The 21,431-nt window shown below is 42.6% G+C and overlaps 1 protein-coding gene across 1 annotated transcript in view; it reads right to left on the bottom strand.

The window, feature by feature from the left end:
* LOC126155272 (galactose mutarotase-like) overlaps nucleotides 1-21,431 on the bottom strand; it is an 84,192-nt gene that overhangs the window by 18,616 nt on the left and 44,145 nt on the right. The window contains exons 3-4 of the mRNA XM_049916217.1: nucleotides 10,331-10,549; nucleotides 3,725-3,812 (exon numbers count right to left, since the gene is read on the bottom strand). Coding sequence (XP_049772174.1) covers nucleotides 3,725-3,812; nucleotides 10,331-10,549 — 307 coding nt within the window. The remainder of the gene's footprint in view (nucleotides 1-3,724; nucleotides 3,813-10,330; nucleotides 10,550-21,431) is intronic.

Here is a 21,431-nt window from a genome sequence, read left to right as displayed (position 1 = left end):
ACACTGTCCATTCCACTGAACTGCTCTTGCAAGTCCTTTGCTGTCTCTGACAGAATTACAATGTCATCGGCGAACCTCAAAGTTTTTATTTCTTCTCCCTGGATTTTAATACCTACTCCAATTTTTTCTTTTGTTTCCTTTACTGCTTGCTCAATATACAGATTGAATAACATTGGGGAGAGTCTACAACCCTGTCTCACTCCCTTCCGAACCACTGCTTCCCTTTCATGCCCCTCGTCTCTTATAACTGCCATCTGGTTTCTGTACAACTTGTAAATAGCCTTTCGCTCCCTGTATTTTACCCCTGCCACTTTTAGAATTTGAAACAGATTTTTCCAGTCAACATTGTCAAATACTTTCTCTAAGTCTACAAATGATAGAAACGTAGGTTTGCCTTTCCTTAATCTTTCTTCTAAGATAAGTCGTAAGGTCAGTATTGCCTCACGTGTTGCAACATTTCTGCGGAATCCAAACTGATCTTCGCCGAGGTCGGCTTCTACCAGTTTTTCCATTCGTCTGTAAAGAATTCGTGTTGGTGTTTTGCAGCTGTGACTTATAACCTGATAGTTCGGTAATTTTCACATCTGTCAACACTTGCTTTCTTTAGGATTGGAATTATTACATTCTTCTTGAAGTCTGAGGGTATTTCGCCTGTTTCATACATCTTGCTCACCAGATGGTAGAGTTTTGTCAGGACTGGCTCTCCCAAGGCCGTCAGTAGTTCTACTGGAACGTTGTCTACTCCCGGGGCCTTGTTTCGACTCAGGTCTTTCAGTGCTCTGTCGAACTCTTCGCGCAGTATCGTATCTCCCATTTCATCTTCATCTACATCCTCTTCCATTTCCACAATATTGTCCTCAAGTATATCGCCCTTGTATAGACCCTCTATATACTCCTTCCACCTTTCTGCTTTCCCCTCTTTGCTTAAAACTGGGTTTCCATCTGAGCTCTTGATATTCATACAAGTGCCTCTCTTTTCTCCAAAGGTCTCTTTAATTTTCCTGTAGGCTGTACCTATCTTACCCTAGTGAGATAAGCCTCCACATCCTTACATTTGTCTTCTAGCCATGCCTGCTTAGCCATTTTGCACTTCCTGTCGATCTCATTTTTGAGACTTTTGTATTCCTTTTTTGCCTGCCTCATTTACTGCATTTTTATATTTTCTCCTTTCATCAATTAAATTCAATATTTCTTCTGTTACCCAAGGATTTCTACTAGACCTCGTCTTTTTACCTACTTGATCCTCTGCTGCCTTCACTATTTCATCGCTCAGAGCTATCCATTCGTCTTCTACTGTATTTCTTTCCCCCATTCCTGTCAATTGTTCCCTTATGCTCTCCCTGAAACTCTGTACAACCTCTGGTTTAGTCAGTTTACCCAGGTCCCATCTCCTTAAATTCCCACCTTTTTGCAATTTCTTCAGTTTTAATCTACAGTTCATAACCAATAGATTGTGGTCAAAGTTCACATCTGCCCCTGGAAATGTCCTACAATTTGAAACCTCGTTCCTAAATCTCTGTCTTACCATTATATAATCTATCTGATACCTTTTAGTATCTCGAGGATTCTTCCATGTATACAACTTCCTTTTATGATTCTTGAACCAAGTGTTAGCTATGATTAAGTTATGCTCTGTGCAAAATTCTAACAGACGGCTTCCTCTTTCATTTCTTACCCCCATTCCATATTCACCTACTACATTTCCTTCTCTTCGTTTTCCTACTATCGAATTACAGTCACCCATGACTATTAAATTTTCGTCTCCCTTCACTACCTGAATAATTTCGTTTATCTCATCATACATTTCTTCAATTTCTTCGTCATCTGCAGAGCTAGTTGGCATATAAGCTTGTCCTACTGTAGTAGACGTGGGCTTCGTGTCTATCTTGGCCACAGTAATAGGTTCACTATGCTGTTTGTAGTAGCTTACCCGCACTCCTATTTTTTTTATTCATTATTAAACCTACTCCTGCATTACCCCTATTTGATTTTGTATTTATAACCCTGTATACCCCTGACCAGGAGTCTTGTTTCTCCTGCCACCGAACTTCACTAATTCCCACTATATCTAATTTTAACCTATCCATTTCCCTTTTTAAATTTTCCAACCTACCTGCCCGATTAAGGGATCTGACATTCCACGCTCCGATCCGTAGAATGCCAGTTTTCTTTCTTCTGATAACGACGTCCCCTTGAGTAGTCCCCGCCCAGAGATACGAATGGGGGACTATTTTACCTCCGGAATATTTTACCCAAGAGGACGCCATCATCACTTAACCATACAGTAAAGCTGCATGCCCTCGGGAAAAATTACGGCTGTAGTTTCCCCTTGCTTTCAGCCGTTCGCAGTACCACAACAGCAAGGCCGTTTTGGTTAATGTTACAAGGCCAGATCAATCAATCATCCAGACTGTTTCCCCTGCAACTACTGAAAAGGCTGCTGCCCCTCTTCAGGAACCACACGTTTGTCTGGCCTCTCAACAGATACCCCTCCGTTATGGTTGCACCTACGGTACGGCTATCTGTATCGTTGAGGCTCGCAAGCTTCCCCACGAACGGCAAGGTCCATGGTTCATGGGGGGAGGCCGTAGTCACTATCGAACGTAATATGGAACACGTAACAAACAGCAAAACGCAAAAGTCTGTCTGTTTGGAGCCGCCATCTTTGCTACAGGCACTTTCAAGCGGCAGTTAAGAGGAATACTTACAACCACCTCACAACTAAGCTGACATCTTTGTTCTTTTCTCTAGTATTACATCATTACTGGGCGTCACATCGAAGAGGGTTAAGGGTAATAATAAAATCCCAGTATTTCTCCTGAAAGCCTCAGCACAACATCATTGCTCTCTAACCCACAAAAATACCCAAATTTTATACGGAAGGAACAATCACAAATGTTTATGTACCCGTCCCGATAGCTGTGCGTATAAAGCGCCGCTTCTGGACGGGGGAGGTGCACCGGCCCCGGATCGCATCCGACCAGCGAATTAAGGACGAGAACAGGTGCGTCGGTCAGCCTGGTTGTGATGATGATTATGATGTTTGGTTTTGTGGGGCCCTCAACTGCGTGGTTATCAGCGCCCGTACAATTTCCCAACCTTTGCTCAGTCCAATTTCGCCACTTTCCTCGATGATGATGAAATGATGAGGACAACACAAACACCCAGTCATCTCGAGGCAGGTGCCTGGTTGTGGTTTTTAGGTCGTTTCCTACATCCGAATAGGTGAATACTGGTCTGGTACCGAAGTCCTGCCTCAGTTACACGATTCGCAAACACTCCAGAAACTTTCGCTCACTTCATGTCAATAACACTACACACAGACACCTGGGGTACGCATATTTCATCCCGGGGGAGGGGGGGCGGGGCGTGGAGTGGAGGTGTAGAGGCGGTGGTGGGGGGCGAGGGGGAGGAGGGGTCTAACGGAGTGGCAGCAGGAAGGGCATCTGGCCATTTCTTAAACCAAGCTGATCCAGCACCGACGTGGGGCACAGGCATTAGAAAAAGAAGAATGGCCAGTGTTTATGTGCTCATTCCATGAGATACGCCGCGAATGTTTGATATATAACGGAGAGCATTGACACACACTCTGGAGAATCGAAGTTGTACGCTGTCATCTCTTCACTACTTTTCAGTCACAGTTTCCCCGACAAAACTACCTTCACTGCCGGAGTTTTCGAACCGGCTGCTCCCGTATCAAGAGGTAGCCCTTGCGAGTGCTCACCTGTGGGTATGAAGTCACGCGTGGTTGCCAAGTACTGGTCTGCATCCAGCGTGAGCAAGTGGTCCTTCAGCGCAGGCTCTCCGGCATCCTGCAACAAGATATTTTGCGGCTTTAACTCTGCAGTGCAATAGTCAGATTAAACCAACGGAACGAACTCACGTGGAAGGGAAAGGAGGCTCACCTATGCTGCTCCAGTTTGTTATAATTTTTGGAAAGTGTAGCACAGAAGCAGGGCAGTGAAAGTCGATGTGACTAAAGATGAATCGTTGTTGGTTTGCATAGTAAATAAAGAGACTGAGCATTACAGCAAAATATGTAATCAGAGTTCCGCTACTGCTAGATCGGTGTCCGAATACCAAAAACAGCCAGCCAGAGCTGAATGTCGTTCTAGTCTGTGTCTGTCTGCTGAGTCGGCCTTATAAAGCCTCGTCTGAGTAATTTTCGCCCGGCACCATTCGAATCGTTGCTGAACTTCCGACTGTTTTTTCTTTCTTTTTCTATTCTTGATTCCCTACGATAGGGCGCAAGCCGGGAAAATTTTTACTATATTACTATGGTGGTAAAATACAGTACAATAAAAAATAATAAAAATGCATTTCAAACAAGCATGGAGTAAGTGTTTTTATTCAAAAGCATGTATTGCAGCTAATATTAAAACACTTAATATAGAGATTATTTGCACAATATAACGTTTTAATTAGGCGATAGCTATTAAATACGTGGAAAAATTCATGACGACCACCGTATGATTACTTACTTTATTGTAACCAGTATCAGTTTTAAAGCTTAATGACGTTGGTTGTATGATGTGCGCTCTCATAATTACAATATTTTTCCAAGTTAATTCAATCCCAGTGATGAGAAGCTAACAAGGGGACCACATGTCAATCGGGTTTTTGAGTATTTACAACTGTTTTCAGATAGCAGTCTAATTGTTAACAGTCTCTCTCCACCTGAAAAAGGGGGCATCTGAGAACAACATGATCAGCGGAACCTTCCTCCCATATTCAGAAACTGGTGTGTTACTACTAGCCACTTGGTGCAAATGCTTGGGATATGGACCGTGAGCATACCTCGAGTAACGATGATGTCGCGCATATTGAGTCTGCTCCAAATGCTTGGGAATATGCTGTAAACACGCGTTCCAGGTCTCCTAGTGCCCAATCAGACTGCCATTCGTCTAACTTCCAGGCTCGTAAATGTCTTTTATCAGCAATATGCGATCCTGAGAGTTCGTAAACGCGCTCATATTGTTCATGCCCCAGCCAATACAGCGCTGCCCTGCAACGTATCTCGATATCCATCGGACACATCCCGACGACTACTAGTAAACCCTCTAAAGTTGTTGTGCGAGAGGCACCGGTGAGTCTCAGAGGTACGCTCTGCTGAATTTGTCAAAGTATTGTTTTGTACCTGCCTAACCTAAGGCGATGCGCCCAGACTCTGGCAGCGAACCTACAATGGCGTTGTCAATAGCTTCGTGATGTGACGGCACCACATGCAACTGCACTTTATAATCAGCAGTGCCAGCACGGGCAGTCTTATGTATAATTTTCGCCGCTTTCTAAATAACAGATTTTACGTGTTCTAGAAAGTTTCTTTTCTCGTCTAAAAGAATGCCTAAATATCTACAAACAGTGCTGCGTTTTAAGGTATTCCGTCAAACCTCATGGAAGGATTTATGGTAGCAGAAAGTCTTCGTTTCAGAAGTATGTATGTGGTTTTATGAACAGCTATAATCAGTCTGTTTCTCTTGTACCAATTCTGCATTTGTGCAATCGCATGCTTTTCATCAAGTCTCGCCATGGAGTCTGCAGACACAACTGTTGGGTTGTGATCTGCGTATGCAACTACACCTTCTGTAGTGTCTGCCCCTTCTAACACATATAATAGGGGTTCAATACTAACAAGATCTCCAAAACAGTGGACCACTTATGGAACCTTGAGGACAGCCCTTAGTAACCTTTTTGATGATGATGATGTCTAGTTTGTGGGGCGCTTAACTGCGCGATCATCAGCACCCGTTCAATGTCCCTGTCTTTACACAGTCCAATTTTAGCCACATTCACGAATGATGATGATGATGATGATGAAATTATGGGGACAACACAAACACCCAGTTCCCGGGCAGAGAAAATTCCCAACCCGGCCGGGAATCTAATCCGTGACCCCGTGATCCAGAGGCAGCAACGCTAGCCACTATACCGCTAGCTGCGGACTTAGTAACCTTTTTGATTACCTTGCCCCGCAAGCCACTAGACGCTACGTTAACTACAATAATCTGCGAAGCTCTTATACAGATATCTGGGGACCCTGAGACCTCGAAGGCGTGCGAACAGCGCATGCGCCTTCTACGTCAATCATGGGTGCGTGTGCATACTTCGTTGTTGAATTTTCTACAATGTTAAGAGATCTATTAACAGCATAATCCCTTTCCTGAATCCATTTTGTCACTGGTTTAGACCCAAGAGCTCCGGGTGCGTCTGCAACCGATCACAGAACAGAAGGTCCTCGACTCTGGCCAGTCAACATGATAGCACATCTAAAATCTGAAAGGCAAATGCTTAACTTTCAGTCTATAAGATCAAGTGGATGCTCTGAATATCAGAATAATGTCAATACGTCACAGTAAGCATTTCCTCAGTTATAGATAACGATAGGCTTTTATAAATTTAATTAAGATGAACTTCAAATACAAACGTATATAAATAAGATAAAAAAGAAAAAGAAGATAAAAAGAAAAGACAGAATGCAATGGCCACCCCCCACGAGTATCTGGAGACGAGAGGATTGCGAAGGTAGGCACATATCAGTGTGGGTGATGTAGAATAGTGTAGCGAATTAGGTTTAGAAGTAGATATAGTTTTGGTTAGTCGGCAAACCTCGAGTTCTTCCGAGGCTGCCAGTAACATATTTATCAACTTGAGATGGAACTTATTCTCTTGAAACTTGAGTTAATTCTTTTTATTTTACTTTTTTTTCAAATGTTCCGTTTTATTTCGACATTAATATTACTAATGGTTGCTGTTATCATGAGTTGCTGCTACATGCATAATACACAACATCGTATGTCACCATGATTATTGAATATGGACGACCTTTTCAGAGGTTCCAGATAACAGATATAAAATTCATAGCAATAAATTGCACTGAATCGGATGTTTGTAATTTTTTTTATATTTATGGTACGTGAAGTTCAGCACTCAGATGACAATGTCACACAGCAGTTCAATGTGACTCTCAAAAATTCTCCAGCAAAGCGAATTTGAATTTCTTCGAGTGACTAATTCACTCAACGTAAGGCAGTGTTTGACGGTCAGTGTGTCTCTATCGGTTTGCGTAAGACTGTTAATCTTACGATCGCTGGTTCGAGTCTTGCTTTGGACATTATTATTATTTTTTCTTTATTTCCTTTCAGGTCGAGTATGTACTTCATTTAAATATAAAATTCATCAACTATACAATATTTAACACATATATATATCTAACATTTGTACAAAATTTGCATGTGAGTTTAAGGGTAAACATGACACCACAGAACATTACCATACAGTAATATAATATACACTACTGGCCATTAAAATTGCTACACCAAGAAGAAATGCAGATGATAAACGGGTATTCATTGGACGAATATATTATACTAGAACTGACATGTGATTACATTTTCACGTAATTTGGGTGCATAGATCCTGAGAAATCAGTACCCAGAACAATCACTTCTGGCAGTAATAACGGCCTTGATACGCTTGGGCATTGAGTCACACAGAGCTTGGATGGCGTGTACAGGTACAGCTGCCCATGCAGCTTCAAAAAAATGTTCAAATGTGTGTGAAATCTTATGGAACTTAACTGCTAAGGTCATCACTCCCTAAGCTTACACACTACTTAAACTAAATTATCCTAAGGACAAACACAAGCACCCATGCCCGAAGGAGGACTCGAACCTCCGCCGGGATCAGCCGCACCATGCAGCTTCAACACGATACCGCAGTTCATCGAGAGTAGTGACTGGTGTATTGTGACAAGCCAGTTGATCGGTCACCATTGACAAGACGTTTTCATTTGGTGAGAGATCTGGAGTGCTGGCCAGGGCAGCAGTCGAACATTTTCTGTATCCAGAAAGGCCCTTACAGGACCTGCAACATACGGTCGTGCATTATCCTACTGAAATGTAGGGTTTCGCAGGGATCGAATGAAGAGTAGAGCCACGGGTCGTAACACACCTGAAATGTAACGCCCACTGTTCAAAGTGCCGTCAATGCGAACAAGAGGTGACCGAGACGTGTAACCAATGGCACCCCATACCATCACGTCGGGTGATACGCCAGTATGGCGATGACGAATACACGCTTCCTATGTGCGTTCACCGCGATGTCGCCAAACACGGATGCGACCATCATGATGCTGTAAACAGAACCTGGGTTCATCCGAAAAAATGACGTTTTGCCATTCGTGCACCCAGGTTCGTCGTTGAGTACACCATCGGAGGCCCTCCTGTCTGTGATGCAGCGTCAAGGGTAACTGCAGCCGTGGTCTCCGAGCTGATAGTCCATGCTGCTGCTAACGTCGTCGAACTGTTCGTGCAGATGGTTGTTGTCTTGCAAACGTCCCCATCTGTTGACTTAGGGACCGAGACGTGGCTGCACGATCCATTACAGCCATGCGGATAAGATGCCTGTCATCTCGACTGCTAGTGATACGAAGCCGTCGGGAGCCAGCACGGCGTTCCGTATTACCCTCCTGAACCCACCGATTCCATATTCTGCTAATAGTCATTGGATCTCGACCAACGCGAACAGCAATTTCGCGATACGATAAACCGCACTCGCGATAGACTACAATCCGACCTTTATCAAAGTTGGAAACGTGATGGTACGCATTTCTCCTCCTTACACGAAGCATCACGACAACGTTTCATCAGGCAACGCCGGTCAGCTGCTGTTTGTGTATGAGAAATCGGTTGGAAACTTTCCTCACGTCAGCACGTTGTAGGTGTCACCAGCGGCGCCAACCTTGTGTGAATGCTCTGAAAAGCTAATCATTTGCATATCACAGCATCTTCTTCCTGTCGGTTAAATTTCGAGTCTGTAGCACGTCATCTTCGTGGTGTGGCAATTTTAATGGCCAGTAGCGTATAATAAAATAAATACTAAAGTCCTCTCAATAAAGCATATTGTAAGTAAGAACTTCACTTAGAAGTGTGTGAACACTTTTTACATGAAAACCAATTTAGTTTTCAAATGTTAAAGAACTGCTCTCAATGAAATTTGTAATTTTAAATAAAATGTAAAACAAATGTACGATTGGTTTTCAGATACCTACGTAAGAGGTCTATAGTGCTGCAATTATTTGCACTCCTAATTTGTGGCTTACAGTCAATCAGTTGAACTGTGTACTTTAAAGAATGTGGATCCATGATGCATTTAACACGTCATGTACACGTAAACACGTGGACAAAGGTGCACAGTTACGCATTTCAACATGTAACAAGCGTAAGTGGAATGTTAAGTGTGTGGACATCCCTAGTTGCACAGATGGTTTTCAACTGTATTGTTTCTATGGGTGCTACACCTGTTATTATTTTTAACAAACTTGTGTGGAGTGTGCAATATACTATCCACTGTAATGTCAACAAGACGCACGCGTTACAGTCATAACGGAACAGGACATACTACAATAAGTTTTATGAAGGTGTGAAAATGTAGAATTTCCATTTCTCCATTTGTAATGGCAGATATAAATAATGACTATACATGTACTTTATGTAAATGCATCACTTTAGACAGATCAGAAGATGACACTAGTAACTGTTGAAACTGATCATCCCGAATAAACAGTGTTGAATGCGACCTTCGCTATTAAAAATTTCTTCAAAGCAACTACAGATCGCTGCAACTAGTCTCTAATTATGAGAAATTTCTGATAGCACCCACCCTAAAATTTCTATCGGGGTAATTCTCGATGCCTCGAGGAATCGATACTGTATATTCGATACCCTTGTGGGTAAGAAACTTTCCTTATGATACCACTCATGAGGAGGCTATCGATACTTCTTGTTGGGCACCGTGTTCTACCGGCGTAATTCTCGATATATCGTGGAATGGATACTGTATGTTCGACCCCCTTCTGGGTACGATACTTTCCTTATAAATCCAGACATGATGGAACTGTCGATACTTCTGTTTGAGCACCATGTTCTATCGTTTAAGTCGCGGTACATCGGGGAATGGATACTGTATATTCGATACCCTTCTGGGTACGATACTTTCCTTATGATACCACACTTGAGGGAACTATCGATACGTCTGGTTTGGCACCATATTCTATTGGGGAAAATCTCAATACCTCGAGGAATCGATACTGTATACTCGATACTGTTATGGTTACGATACTATCCTTATGATACCACTCATGAGGGAACTATCGATACTTCTAGTTTGTCACCATGTTCTATCGGTGTAAGCCTCAATACCTCGAGGAATCGATACTGTATAATCGATACTGTGATGGGTACGATGCTTTCCTCATGATACGACTCATGAGGGAATTATCGATACTTCTGTTTGGGCACCGTGACCGCAAGTGCGGCAGCGAGTGACTCACGTGGCCCGCCAGATTGAAGGGCAGCGCGAGGCTCATGTCGAGCGGCGTGGGCGCGGTGGCGACGGCCGTCATGTCGACCCACAGCTCCGGCAGCACCGAGTCGCGCGGCAGCCGGTAGGAGACCTCGGCCAGCACGGCGCCGGGGAAGCCGCCCGCGCCGTCCCCGCTCACGTGGCTCAGCAGCACGCCGTCCTCCAGCATCTTCGCCTCCCACAGCGCCTGCGCAAAACACGCCACGTGCACGAACTCTTCAGGACACCTAAACGCCTCAAAACAGATTTTGCACCACTTACATGTCAGCGAACGTCTGTGGATTTACACCCACATCCGCATCCATACTCTCCAAAACTGCAAAATACTGACACGAATTCCTTACAGACGAATGGAAAAACTGGTAGAAGCCGACCTCGGGGAAGATCAGTTTGGATTCCGTAGAAATGTTGCAACACGTGAGTCAATACTGACCCTACGACTTATCTTAGAAAATAGATTAAGGAAAGGCAAACCTACGTTTCTAGCATTTGTAGACTTAGAGAAAGCATTTGACAATGTTGACTGGAATACTCTCTTTCAAATTCTGAAGGTGGCAGGGGTAAAATAGAGGGTGCGAAAGGCTATTTACAAGTTGTACAGAAACCAGATGGCAGTTATAAGAGTCGAGGGACTTGAAAGGGAAGCAGTGGTTGGGAAGGGAGTGAGACAGGGTTGTAGACTCTACCCGATGTTATTCAATCTGCATGTTGAGCAAACAGTAATGGAATCAAAAGAAAAATTCGGAGTAGGAATTAAAATCCATGGAGAAGAAATAAAAACTTTGAGGTTTTCCGATGACATTGTAATTCTGTCAGAGACAGCAAAGGACTTGGAAGAGCAGTTGAATGGAATGGACAGTGTCTTGAAAGGAGGATATAAGATGAACATCAACAAAAGCAAAACGAGGATAATGGAATGTAGTCGAATTAAGTCGGGTGATGCTGAAGGAATTAGATTAGGAAATGAGACACTTAAAGTAGTAAAGGAGTTTTGCTATTTGGGGAGCAAAATAACTAATGATGGTCGAAGTAGAGAGGATGTAAAATGTAGACTGGCAATGGCGAGGAAAGCGTTTCTGAAGAAGAGAAATTTGTTAACATCGAGTATAGATTTAAGTGTCAGGAAGTCGTTTCTGAAAGTATTTGTATGGAGTGTAGCCATGTATGGAAGTGAAACGTGGACGATAAATAATTTAGACAAGAAGAGAATAGAAGCTTTCGTAATGTGGTGCTACAGAAGAATGCTGAAGATTAGATGGGTAGATCACATAACTAATGAGGAGGTATTGAATAGAATTGGGGAGAAGTGAAATTTGTGGCACAACTTGACTAGAAGAAGGGATCGGTTGGTAGGACATGTTCTGAGGCATGAAGGGATCAGCAATTCAGTATTGGAGGGCAGCGTGGAGGGTAAAAATCGTAGAGGGAGACCAAGAGATGAATACACTAAACAGATTCAGAAGGATGTAGGTTGCAGTAGGTACTGGGAGATGAAGAAACTTGCACAGGATAGAGTAGCATGGAGAGCTGCATTAAACCAGTCTCTGGACTGAAGATCACAACAACACTCTGCAAAACACTGTGAAATAAATTACACAGGAATAGTTCTCGTCTGTCTTCAAGAGCCTCCCACTTCAGTTTCTACAGAACCTCTGTCCCACTGATTAAACAAATCTATGACTATTAGTGCTGCCCTTCTCTGTAATTATCTCTAAACGAGAATTGTAACTTACCACACTTTAGACCATAACGCCTGGGGCGGCGCAAGTTTCAGATGTACTCAACGGGACAACGCTCACCAAGTCTACGTCGAACGCGCAAACGACCATCACTTGCGTGCAGGCGGAATCTGTTTTCATCGCCGAAAACCACGGCGCACCGTCCCATCTTCCAAGTGATCCCCTGACACCACCTGTCGAGTCGTGCACGTCGCTGTTATGCGCGACCACAAGACGGGCTAGAAGTGTGCGTCCCCGTAGTCTCACTGCACGTAGTCTCACTCACGGTTCGTAGCATTTCGTGTTGACACGTCTGGGTTCACAAGCCCTCTCACCTTTGGTTTGGTAGCTGCACCATCTGCCACTGCTGCGTGGCCGCTGTGGCCGAGCGGTTCTAGGCGCTTCAGTCCGGAACCACGCTGCTGCTACTGTCGCAGGTTCGAATCCTGCCTCGGGCATGGATGCGTGTGATGTCCTTAGGTTAGTTAGGTTTAAGTAATTCTAAGTTCTAGGGGACTGATGACCTCAGATGTTAAGTCCCATAGTGCTTAGAGCCATTTGAACCTTTTTTTGCCACTGCTGCCCTTACAATACTACGATCCTGGCGGGTGTCTGTGCTGTGTGGACGTCCAAAACCTCGTCTACTGGTGTGAGAATTTTCACGTGACCACTGATACCAGCTTCGTTGCACAACTAACGCAGCACATCCGACTTGTTTTGCAATTCTCCGAAAGGACCATTGCGCCACACCGAAAGTCACAGTTTGACCCCTTTAAAACTCATTCAGTTGGCTGTAAGGAAGCGCGAGTACGTCTCCGTGGCATGGTTGCCTCCTTACTTCACACTCCTGCACCACACTTAGCCTTCTGGCTGTGAGCATTCCATATTAAAGGCTAGAAACATATGACGCTCTGGGCGCTATGCCATTACGCTACGTGTTAGCGGACGACGACTTTGAAAAAACACATTACATGCAGTTCAGAATTTGTAAGGGGTGTCCTACGAGTATGTGCCTAACGTATGATGACAAGCAGCTAGAAGAAGGGAACAGTGTTAAATTATTAGGATTACAGCTTGATAATAAATTCAACTGGGAAAAGCACACCACAGAACTACTGAAGTGTCTTAACAAATCTCTATTTGCAATGCGAATTGTGTCCGACATAGGGGATATAAAAATGAAAAAGCTGGCATACTATGCCTACTTTCATTCCATAATGTCATATGAGATTATTTTTTGGCGTAATTCATCAAGCTAAGCTGAAGTTTTCCGGGCACAAAAACGAGCAGTAAGAGTTATATGTGGTGTGAACTCAAGAACATCCTGCAGAAGCCTGTTTAGGGAAATACGGATACTAACTACTGCTTCCCAATATATTTATTCTTTGATGAAATTTGTCATTGAAAATATATCACTTTCCCAAACCAACAGCTCAATTCATGGAATCAATACTAGAAATAAGAATAATCTTCACAAGAATTTAAAGTCACTTAGTCTTGTACAAAAAGATGTGCATTTTCAGGAACACACATTTTCAATAACTTGCCAGCAGCCATAAAAAGCTTAACAACCAATGAAATTCAGTTTAAGAGAAGCCTAAAGGATCTATTGGTGGCCAACTCCTTCTACTCCATTAATGAATTTCTCAGTAGTACCAACTGATTTGTGTGTGTGTATATATATAAGTACAATATAACTTCTGCACAATTTCAGTGCAGTAATATGTTCATTGTAAATAAGTGTGTGTGTGTGTGTGTGTGTGTGTAAGTACAAACTAACTTCTGCACCATTTCAGTGCAGTAATGTGTTCATTGTAAATAAGTATTATAGTAGTTGTATTACACGTTTATTACCTTATAAATAAATAAATAAACTTTTTTATTTTAAATTCAGTGTATTAGTATTTGTAAAATGATTCTTTCATATAGTGTACATTAAAAAATGACGATCATTCCACTTGTTACCTGTGGGATGGTACATTAGCTTATTTGTTTGAGTTGTAAATATTTGTCATGTATTGTTGTTTTTCTGACATGTTCTACATCCTGGAGGACCTCCTCACTACGGATCAATTGGAATAAAAGTAAATCTAATCTAATCTAATCTGCCCAGGTGGCATATGCCGTCATCGGATCAAAATCGTATATTTCCAGTTGTACCAACTTTTTGGCGGTCGTGTACGTTTAACATGCCCTGCTGGTCCTATTTGGTACAGATACCACACACTTGAGCAATATTGCAGTATGAGTGGCAAGCAATCTCCTTTCTAGACTGACTGCAATTCCCTAATATTCTACCAATTCAACGAAGTCTGTCATCTGCTTTACCTACGACAGACCTTACGTGATCATCCCATTTCCTATTCCTACAAAGGTATTTCTACGAACTGGCCGATTCTGGTTCCGACTCATTAACAATGTAGTCATAGAATACTACGTTTTTTCATTTTCTGAAATGCAAAATTTAACATTTTTGAGCATTTAAAGCAAGTTCTCGATCTTTTCACCATTTTTAAATCCTATCAAGACCTGACTGAATATTTCTGCACTTTTTTTCAGACAGTGTCTTATGATATATAAGTGTATCATCTGTGAAAAGCCTGAGGTTACTATTAAAGTTGTCTGCAAGATCATTAATATGCAACATGAATAGCAAGGGTCTCGGCATACTTTCTTGGTGCACACCACAAGTTACATTTGCCGATGACTACGTCCAAGATAACTTGCTGCATCCTACCTGTCAAAAAATCCTCAGTCCAATCACAAATTCTGCTTTATAACCCGTACGATCGTATATTTAATAAGAAGCGAAAATTTGGACTGCCTTGATCCATGGCTTTCAGTATGTCGTGTGAGTGTGACATGAGTCACCCATGATCGCTATTTTCGGAATACTTGCTGATTGGTTTGGAGGAGGTCATTCTGTTCGAGATACATATTTACGTTTGAGCTCAGAATGAGTTCTAAGATTCTGCAGCAAACCATGTCAATGAAATTTGACATTAGTTTTGTGGATCACTTCTGCCACCCTTCTTGTAGACGGATGTGAGCTGTGCGTTCTCCCAACTACTAGAAACGATTTTTAGTTTAAGAGACATATAGTAGATTGTACTTCAAAGAGGAGCTAACACTGCTGTAAATTCACTATAGAATTTGATAGTGATTCATCGCTCCCTGGAGCTTTGTTCAGTTGTAGCTCTTTCATCTCTTTCTGTACACCACTGACACTGTAGCGTCGCAAGTTTCTTCCGAGCGAACGTTTGTTTTAGGATAGCTAGCTTCATGTAACTTCGGGGGCTGACTTCTGTCAGCCTAACCGGGAGACACACGCGCATCTGTCACTACCTGCCGTGAGAAAACTATCCAGTGTCTCTTACTGGACGCGTACATTCACAACCTATAAGAACCTAAATAAATGATATTGAATATTATTCAATCTTTTTCAAAATCGGTACACTATCTTTTGACATTCAGGAGAAGATTGTATCCAAATTTCAGCGTTACAATTATCATAGTTTCAAGATAGAAAAATTGCTAAAAAAGTCAAAAACCGACACTTAGGAAGCAAAATTTAGTTAGAAAATATAATAGTTTATCTTTTGGTATAATTGGAAAACCTAAACGGAACTCTCAGTGTGCGGAATTAATTAGCTGAGATTTTCTTATTAAAACTTCAATTATTTTTCGTTTTCGCAATATAAAAATCAGACAAAATTATTATTGGTGTCTAAGATTCTTTTGGGAGTAAATGTGAGTGAATGAGAGTGTGTACGTGGGACATTTGTCAAATTTTAATGTTGCATTACATACCGTCTTAAGTAACCAGCAAGAGTTACACGCAAGCCTGTCGCGGGAAAATGTTCATAGGGAATTTACCCACTTTGCTGATGACGTATGTCTAGGTGTGATTGCTATTGTAACAGAGCGGTTAGAAAGTCAGCTGGAGTAATATCTGTATCTAAAGAATATTACCAGATTTACTGCCTTTTCGTTTTCGTTTATTAAAAATTACTTGAATATTTGTATATCAGAATGACGTAGATGCGTCTTTATGTAAGGACTGGTGCAGGCCAGTTTTGGCGCGAGTATGATGATGAGCGAGCATTCTGGTTGGCAGCGAGTGTGGTTAGCCAATCAGAATTGAGACGGTTCCCGCTCGTTACCTTATAGTTATACTGGGAGTGCGAGTCAAAGTAATGTGCAAAACGAAGGAATATTGAGTTCCTCGCGTGTGATACGTGGCGTGACTAACGCTTATGTAGTTACGGACAGTTTTGTGAAATTAGGAAGTTCCAGAACTGTTTAGTTGGACAGATATTCGCGTGTGGCCTTCATAGGATCCTCGTGGCAATGTTGGAGTATTCAACCACTGAGCAATTTTTGGCAAGTAGTTTCTTTTTTGAGAAATCCACAAGAAGGACCGAATGTAATAACTCATGTTAGTAGTGAAATTAATGACTGTGTGAACGTTGTTTAATTCAGGTCAGGTTTGTACAGATTTCTGGCTGCTGTGCATGTGAAATGAGTGTACGAATTGTGAATGTGAAAAAAATAGCCAATAGTTTAAATTTGGACTGAATAGTACCGTTTCTTTTTTTAGATGGACAAAATAAACCTTTTTGTGTGGAAATTTCGGGCATTATTTTCCAGAAGTTGATCCATTTTCTTACAGCCCCATAAATTTTTTTAATGTCAGTTTTTCTACAGGACTTTATTTTATTACTAGAGTTGCGCGGTCTCAGTAATTGTAGGTATTACATGGCGTTTTCTTTATTAACGCTGCTTTTACATCATCTTTTAAGTATCTACGTTGCCGAGAGGAGGAACATCGAGCAGATGCCGTTCTGAGGTAGGTGAATTCTAATTTGCAGCCTACACACGGCAATACTCAAAAGCCCAGCCACGCCGCAACACGAATATCCGTACCGTTCATCTTTGCAGTGGTGCGAAATTAAATTGGGGCAGTACCTTTGCATTTTCATTTCTAAAGAAACATTTGAAAATTGCGACCACCGTTCTTGCTTTTTCTTTGCTAACCTCAGTTTCAGTCCCTGTCTCGTCCATGAGTGTCTTGATATTCAAATGGCTCTGAGCACTATGCGACTTAACTTCCAAGGTCATCAGTCGCCTAGAACCTAGAACTAATTAAACCTAACTAACCTAAGGACATCACACACATCCATGCCCGAGGCAGGATTCGAACCTGTGACCGTAGCGTTCGCGCGGATCCAGACTGAAGCGCCTAGAACCGCAAGGCCACACCGGCCGGCGAGTGTCTTGATATTAACTTGGGCAACATTTATAGACTTTGTAATTATGTGACTAGAATTTCTTTATGTTTTATGAAAGATCGTTCATGCGTTGCCGTATTGACAGCCAAACGTGTTCCACCCAGCATATTCCTATCTCTATCCCTATGATTTATGCAGTAATCTCTGTTCCTTTAGAAATTTCTTTATATTGACTGTAGGCTTAGATTGAAGGAGTAGGGGGAATGCAGTAACATACTTATGAAAAAACATTACTAACAAATAAAGAAAGACAATAACCAAAGTGCACACCTGTGAAATCAAATACTCAAGTGAGTAGCACTGATTACCGTATTGGTCACCATAGTTGGATCCTCTTTGGAATGTCGTCCACTGAGATCATCCAGTGTGCCAGGAGCTTTCCTGCAACGAGGGACTGGATGCTTCAGTTAGCTCCAGACATGCTCGGTCGGGTTCATCTCAGTATATTGCGGTGCTATAAAGTATGTATATAATGGATTTAAAAGGCTGTTCAAACGCAATCGATGTTTACCTATACCCTCACGTATGTACCTGTAGCATAACGGATACGCCCAACACTCTGCCTACAGCATGTGGGACAACATCAGTAGGAACTAAGAGAAATGCCGAAGACGCCGCCGGGTTCGCAACCCGAAATAAACAGAACTAAACCAGGATTAGATTGTTACTTGTTACAGTTATAATGCACCCCAGATAATACATTTTTATTGACGTTTCGGAAGCATTATTTATATCTTACGTTAATTGTTAGCACTAAATTGGCTAGGCCACGAACTGTTCCCGGAGAGAGAAAACGCAACGTCAGTGGAGCAAAGCAAACGATATACAATAAGTCACCAATGTTGTGTACCTCTGTAATGAAATGTATCGACCATCCGCGAGTGTCGAGACAGAAGTCTTGCGCGACCTCTGCCCAGAATGTCCAAGACGATGTGCTTTCGTGTTCGGTATCGTCTTGTTACCAGCTCGTAAAACGAATATGCGTACAAGCTAATCAGGGGACAGTAAACTCTTCCACGCTACTTCAACTGCCAATGTAATTTTATATTAACTGTAACTCTGAAAGAGTGATTAATGCTTCCAGATGACTGTGGGAGACCGACTGTATATGCCTATGTTTCTTGAAATTAGGAAGCAGCTGTTTATTAAATGTACATATATAGTTTAAATGAAGGGTTATGAGTCGTTGACTCAGTTTTTGGTGCATTCTGTAGATGTGCAAGACCGACTAAAACGATGGCTCCCACTCCAGTGCGATCAAAAGCTTTGCCTGGCGTCAGTATGAGACCGGCTGGGTCACATACAAAGAGCTGTTCTCAGCCTGCAAATCTTTTCTCTGCGCTCACCTGCCGGCGAGCTACTTTCCACTTCTGAACCAGCAAATGGCTCTGAGCACTATGGGACTTAACATCTGAGGTCATCAGTTCCCTAGAACTTAGAACTACTTAAACCTAACTAACCCAAGGACATCACACACATCCATGCCCGAGGCAGGATTCGAACCTGCGACCATAGCGGTCGCGCGGTTCCAGACTGACGCGCCTAGAACCGCACGGCCACACCGGCCGGCTCTGAACCAGCACTCACACTGTTTCTGAGCGTAGCCACAGCACCTAACATTAAAATTGTTGTCTCCTTCGATATGTGCCCCGTTCCATTACAATGCACTGTGAGCCATTCCTTTCAGTTTATTCCAGAATCCTGGAGAATGGTGTTCATGAGGCGGGTGCATTATTCTCTTACATTATCGTCTTGAATAACGAACCTATCACCGAAATGTTGGCTGTAGAGCTGAAAATAGGGCGGGGGATCCTGTCTCAACAACACACAGCCCTCAAATCACCCTCGAGTAGCGAAGAAAGGTGTCCGACACTCATACACGGTACAGGCATAAAACGCGTCTGACTCTCGTTCCATCTGAGCACGTGGTACTACGCACCTGATAACTGCATAGTAACTGCACTGTCTCTGCGTTCTTCGACCACCATCAGCTGTCAGATAATTTTTTCACTCGTCGGAGAAGAGGACCCATTGTCATATATTCAGGTTCCGTTCAAGGTGGTGCCTTACACACCTTCTCCTGAGGGGTTTGTACTATTCTTCTTAACTCTAGATGCCAAATTCATCATACATAGATTGTTGTACACTGTCTGTGTCGACGTATTCCTCTCAACTGCCTCCAAAAAGACTGTGCGCAGTTGTCTTGCATTCTCCCGGGGTAGCTAAGAGGTGTAATTTGTAGGCAGTGGTACGCATCAGTCCATTGCCAGACTGGATGTCTCATGGGTTATTCATAATTGATTTAAAATCATTACTATATGAATTCCAGTTCAACATTAATAAAATAATTAACACTTGTAATTAATAAGATAAATGATTGCGAGGATCAAACCATCTGCTTAAACATTAATTTCTTCTCTTTCCTGGTGGCTCTTGTGCACGTAATTCTCTCTGTAGTTTAACTAGATATGTGATGAGCCAGGCTGGGCGCAATGACACAGGTGAGTGACTTCACGTTCGGACCGACCCTCCGGGAGTTGCCGCCCACCTTTCAGAGGAAACCAAAAGGGGATGAGAGGAAGTGGTCGCGCAGGGCAAGTAGAGACCAGCGTGGCAGCCACTGTCAGTGCTTGTGTCTATAAGACGCATTTCTATGGTTTTTCACATAATGTGTTCTGTGCAATATAGGGTTCAAGGCTACACTCACAGAAGTCATATATCCTGAAATGGTGAACGCCTGCACTCGCGAAGAGTGTTAGTTTTTACAAGCAGAGAACTGGCCAGAATACACTGAAAACGGACCTTCTTTGTGCTGACGAGTCGCCTTCCGAGAATGGAGAACGAAGGGAAGTCGATGACAGATGAAAATTCTCGGCATTCCGTGTGAGGTAACAGACCTGCATTGTGGTCAAGAATTCTTTTCTCGATGAGCTGATTTCCTGGGGCCGTTTTTTTTTTCAGGCTGTCTATTTCCTGGCATAAAAAGTAGTGAGAAGGCTTCTCGTTGGCTAATCTAAAAAAATATAGTAAGAGAAGTCACATTTCCAAGAATTTGGATGTATTCGCTGAAGTAGCAAATTTATCTGAGGAGTGGGAGCGTAACTCTGAATTGTTTAAGAACTGTATGCGGTTGTGTGTAATGATTGGGTAGTGTTTTGCTAGGAGCGAGAGAGTTGTCTCGTTAAAAAAAATCATTAGCCAGCATTTTGCAGAACCTTTTTTATTGGCGAACAGGAATTGAGTAGATTTGTAGAAAGGAGAAAGAACTCTGTTTAGTGGAGAGTGCTCTTTGGCTCGGGACACGATGAAGGAGACTCCGTCCGGGGACTGTGATGAGAACACTTGTCTAGAGATTTCGTCTGGAGATCCGATAGAGAGTGATTCGTCGCAGTCTGTGGCAGATCACGCTTCTCTCCCTAGGTTTCACACAGTTGAGGGCTGAATGTGGTGAAAAACAATAGCGTGGGCGAGCAGGATATGACAATTACCATGCGTTTATAAGCACATTGTTAGGTTTGCCACGTTTATCAAATCCAGTACGTTTCTCGAGTGACTGAAGGTTCATTTATAGCTCACAGGGGAACATCCCGAAGTGTCAATAAATGATTTTGGTGAAGTTTGGCGGGTGTGTAGAGGGGACAAAATAATGCAATACCTATTTTTTTGTTTGTGCCCAATTTCATTTTTAAGGGGCAAAACACACCCAAAAGGGTAATTTCGAATTTTAGGTTAAAAAATGGTTCAAATGGCTCTGAGCACTATGGGACTTAACATCTATGGTCATCAGTCCCATAGAACTTAGAACTACTTAAACCTAACGTACCTAAGGACATCACACAACACCCAGTCATCACGAGGCAGAGAAAATCCCTGACCCCGCCGGGAATCGAACCCGGGAACCCGGGCGTGGGAAGCGAGAACGCTACCGCACGTTTTAGGTTCGTAGGGAACATCTTCGAAACGACGATATATAAAAATGTTTGTAATATTAAAGTTGATATGTAATCTTGAAAACTGTATAATCGATTTTTTTAATAATCTGAAGTTTTTCAAAATACCC

The sequence above is a fragment of the Schistocerca cancellata genome, chromosome 2 (genome assembly GCF_023864275.1).
Source record: "Schistocerca cancellata isolate TAMUIC-IGC-003103 chromosome 2, iqSchCanc2.1, whole genome shotgun sequence".
Taxonomy (NCBI): domain Eukaryota; kingdom Metazoa; phylum Arthropoda; class Insecta; order Orthoptera; family Acrididae; genus Schistocerca; species Schistocerca cancellata.
This window is presented reverse-complemented; position numbering and strand designations above follow the sequence as displayed.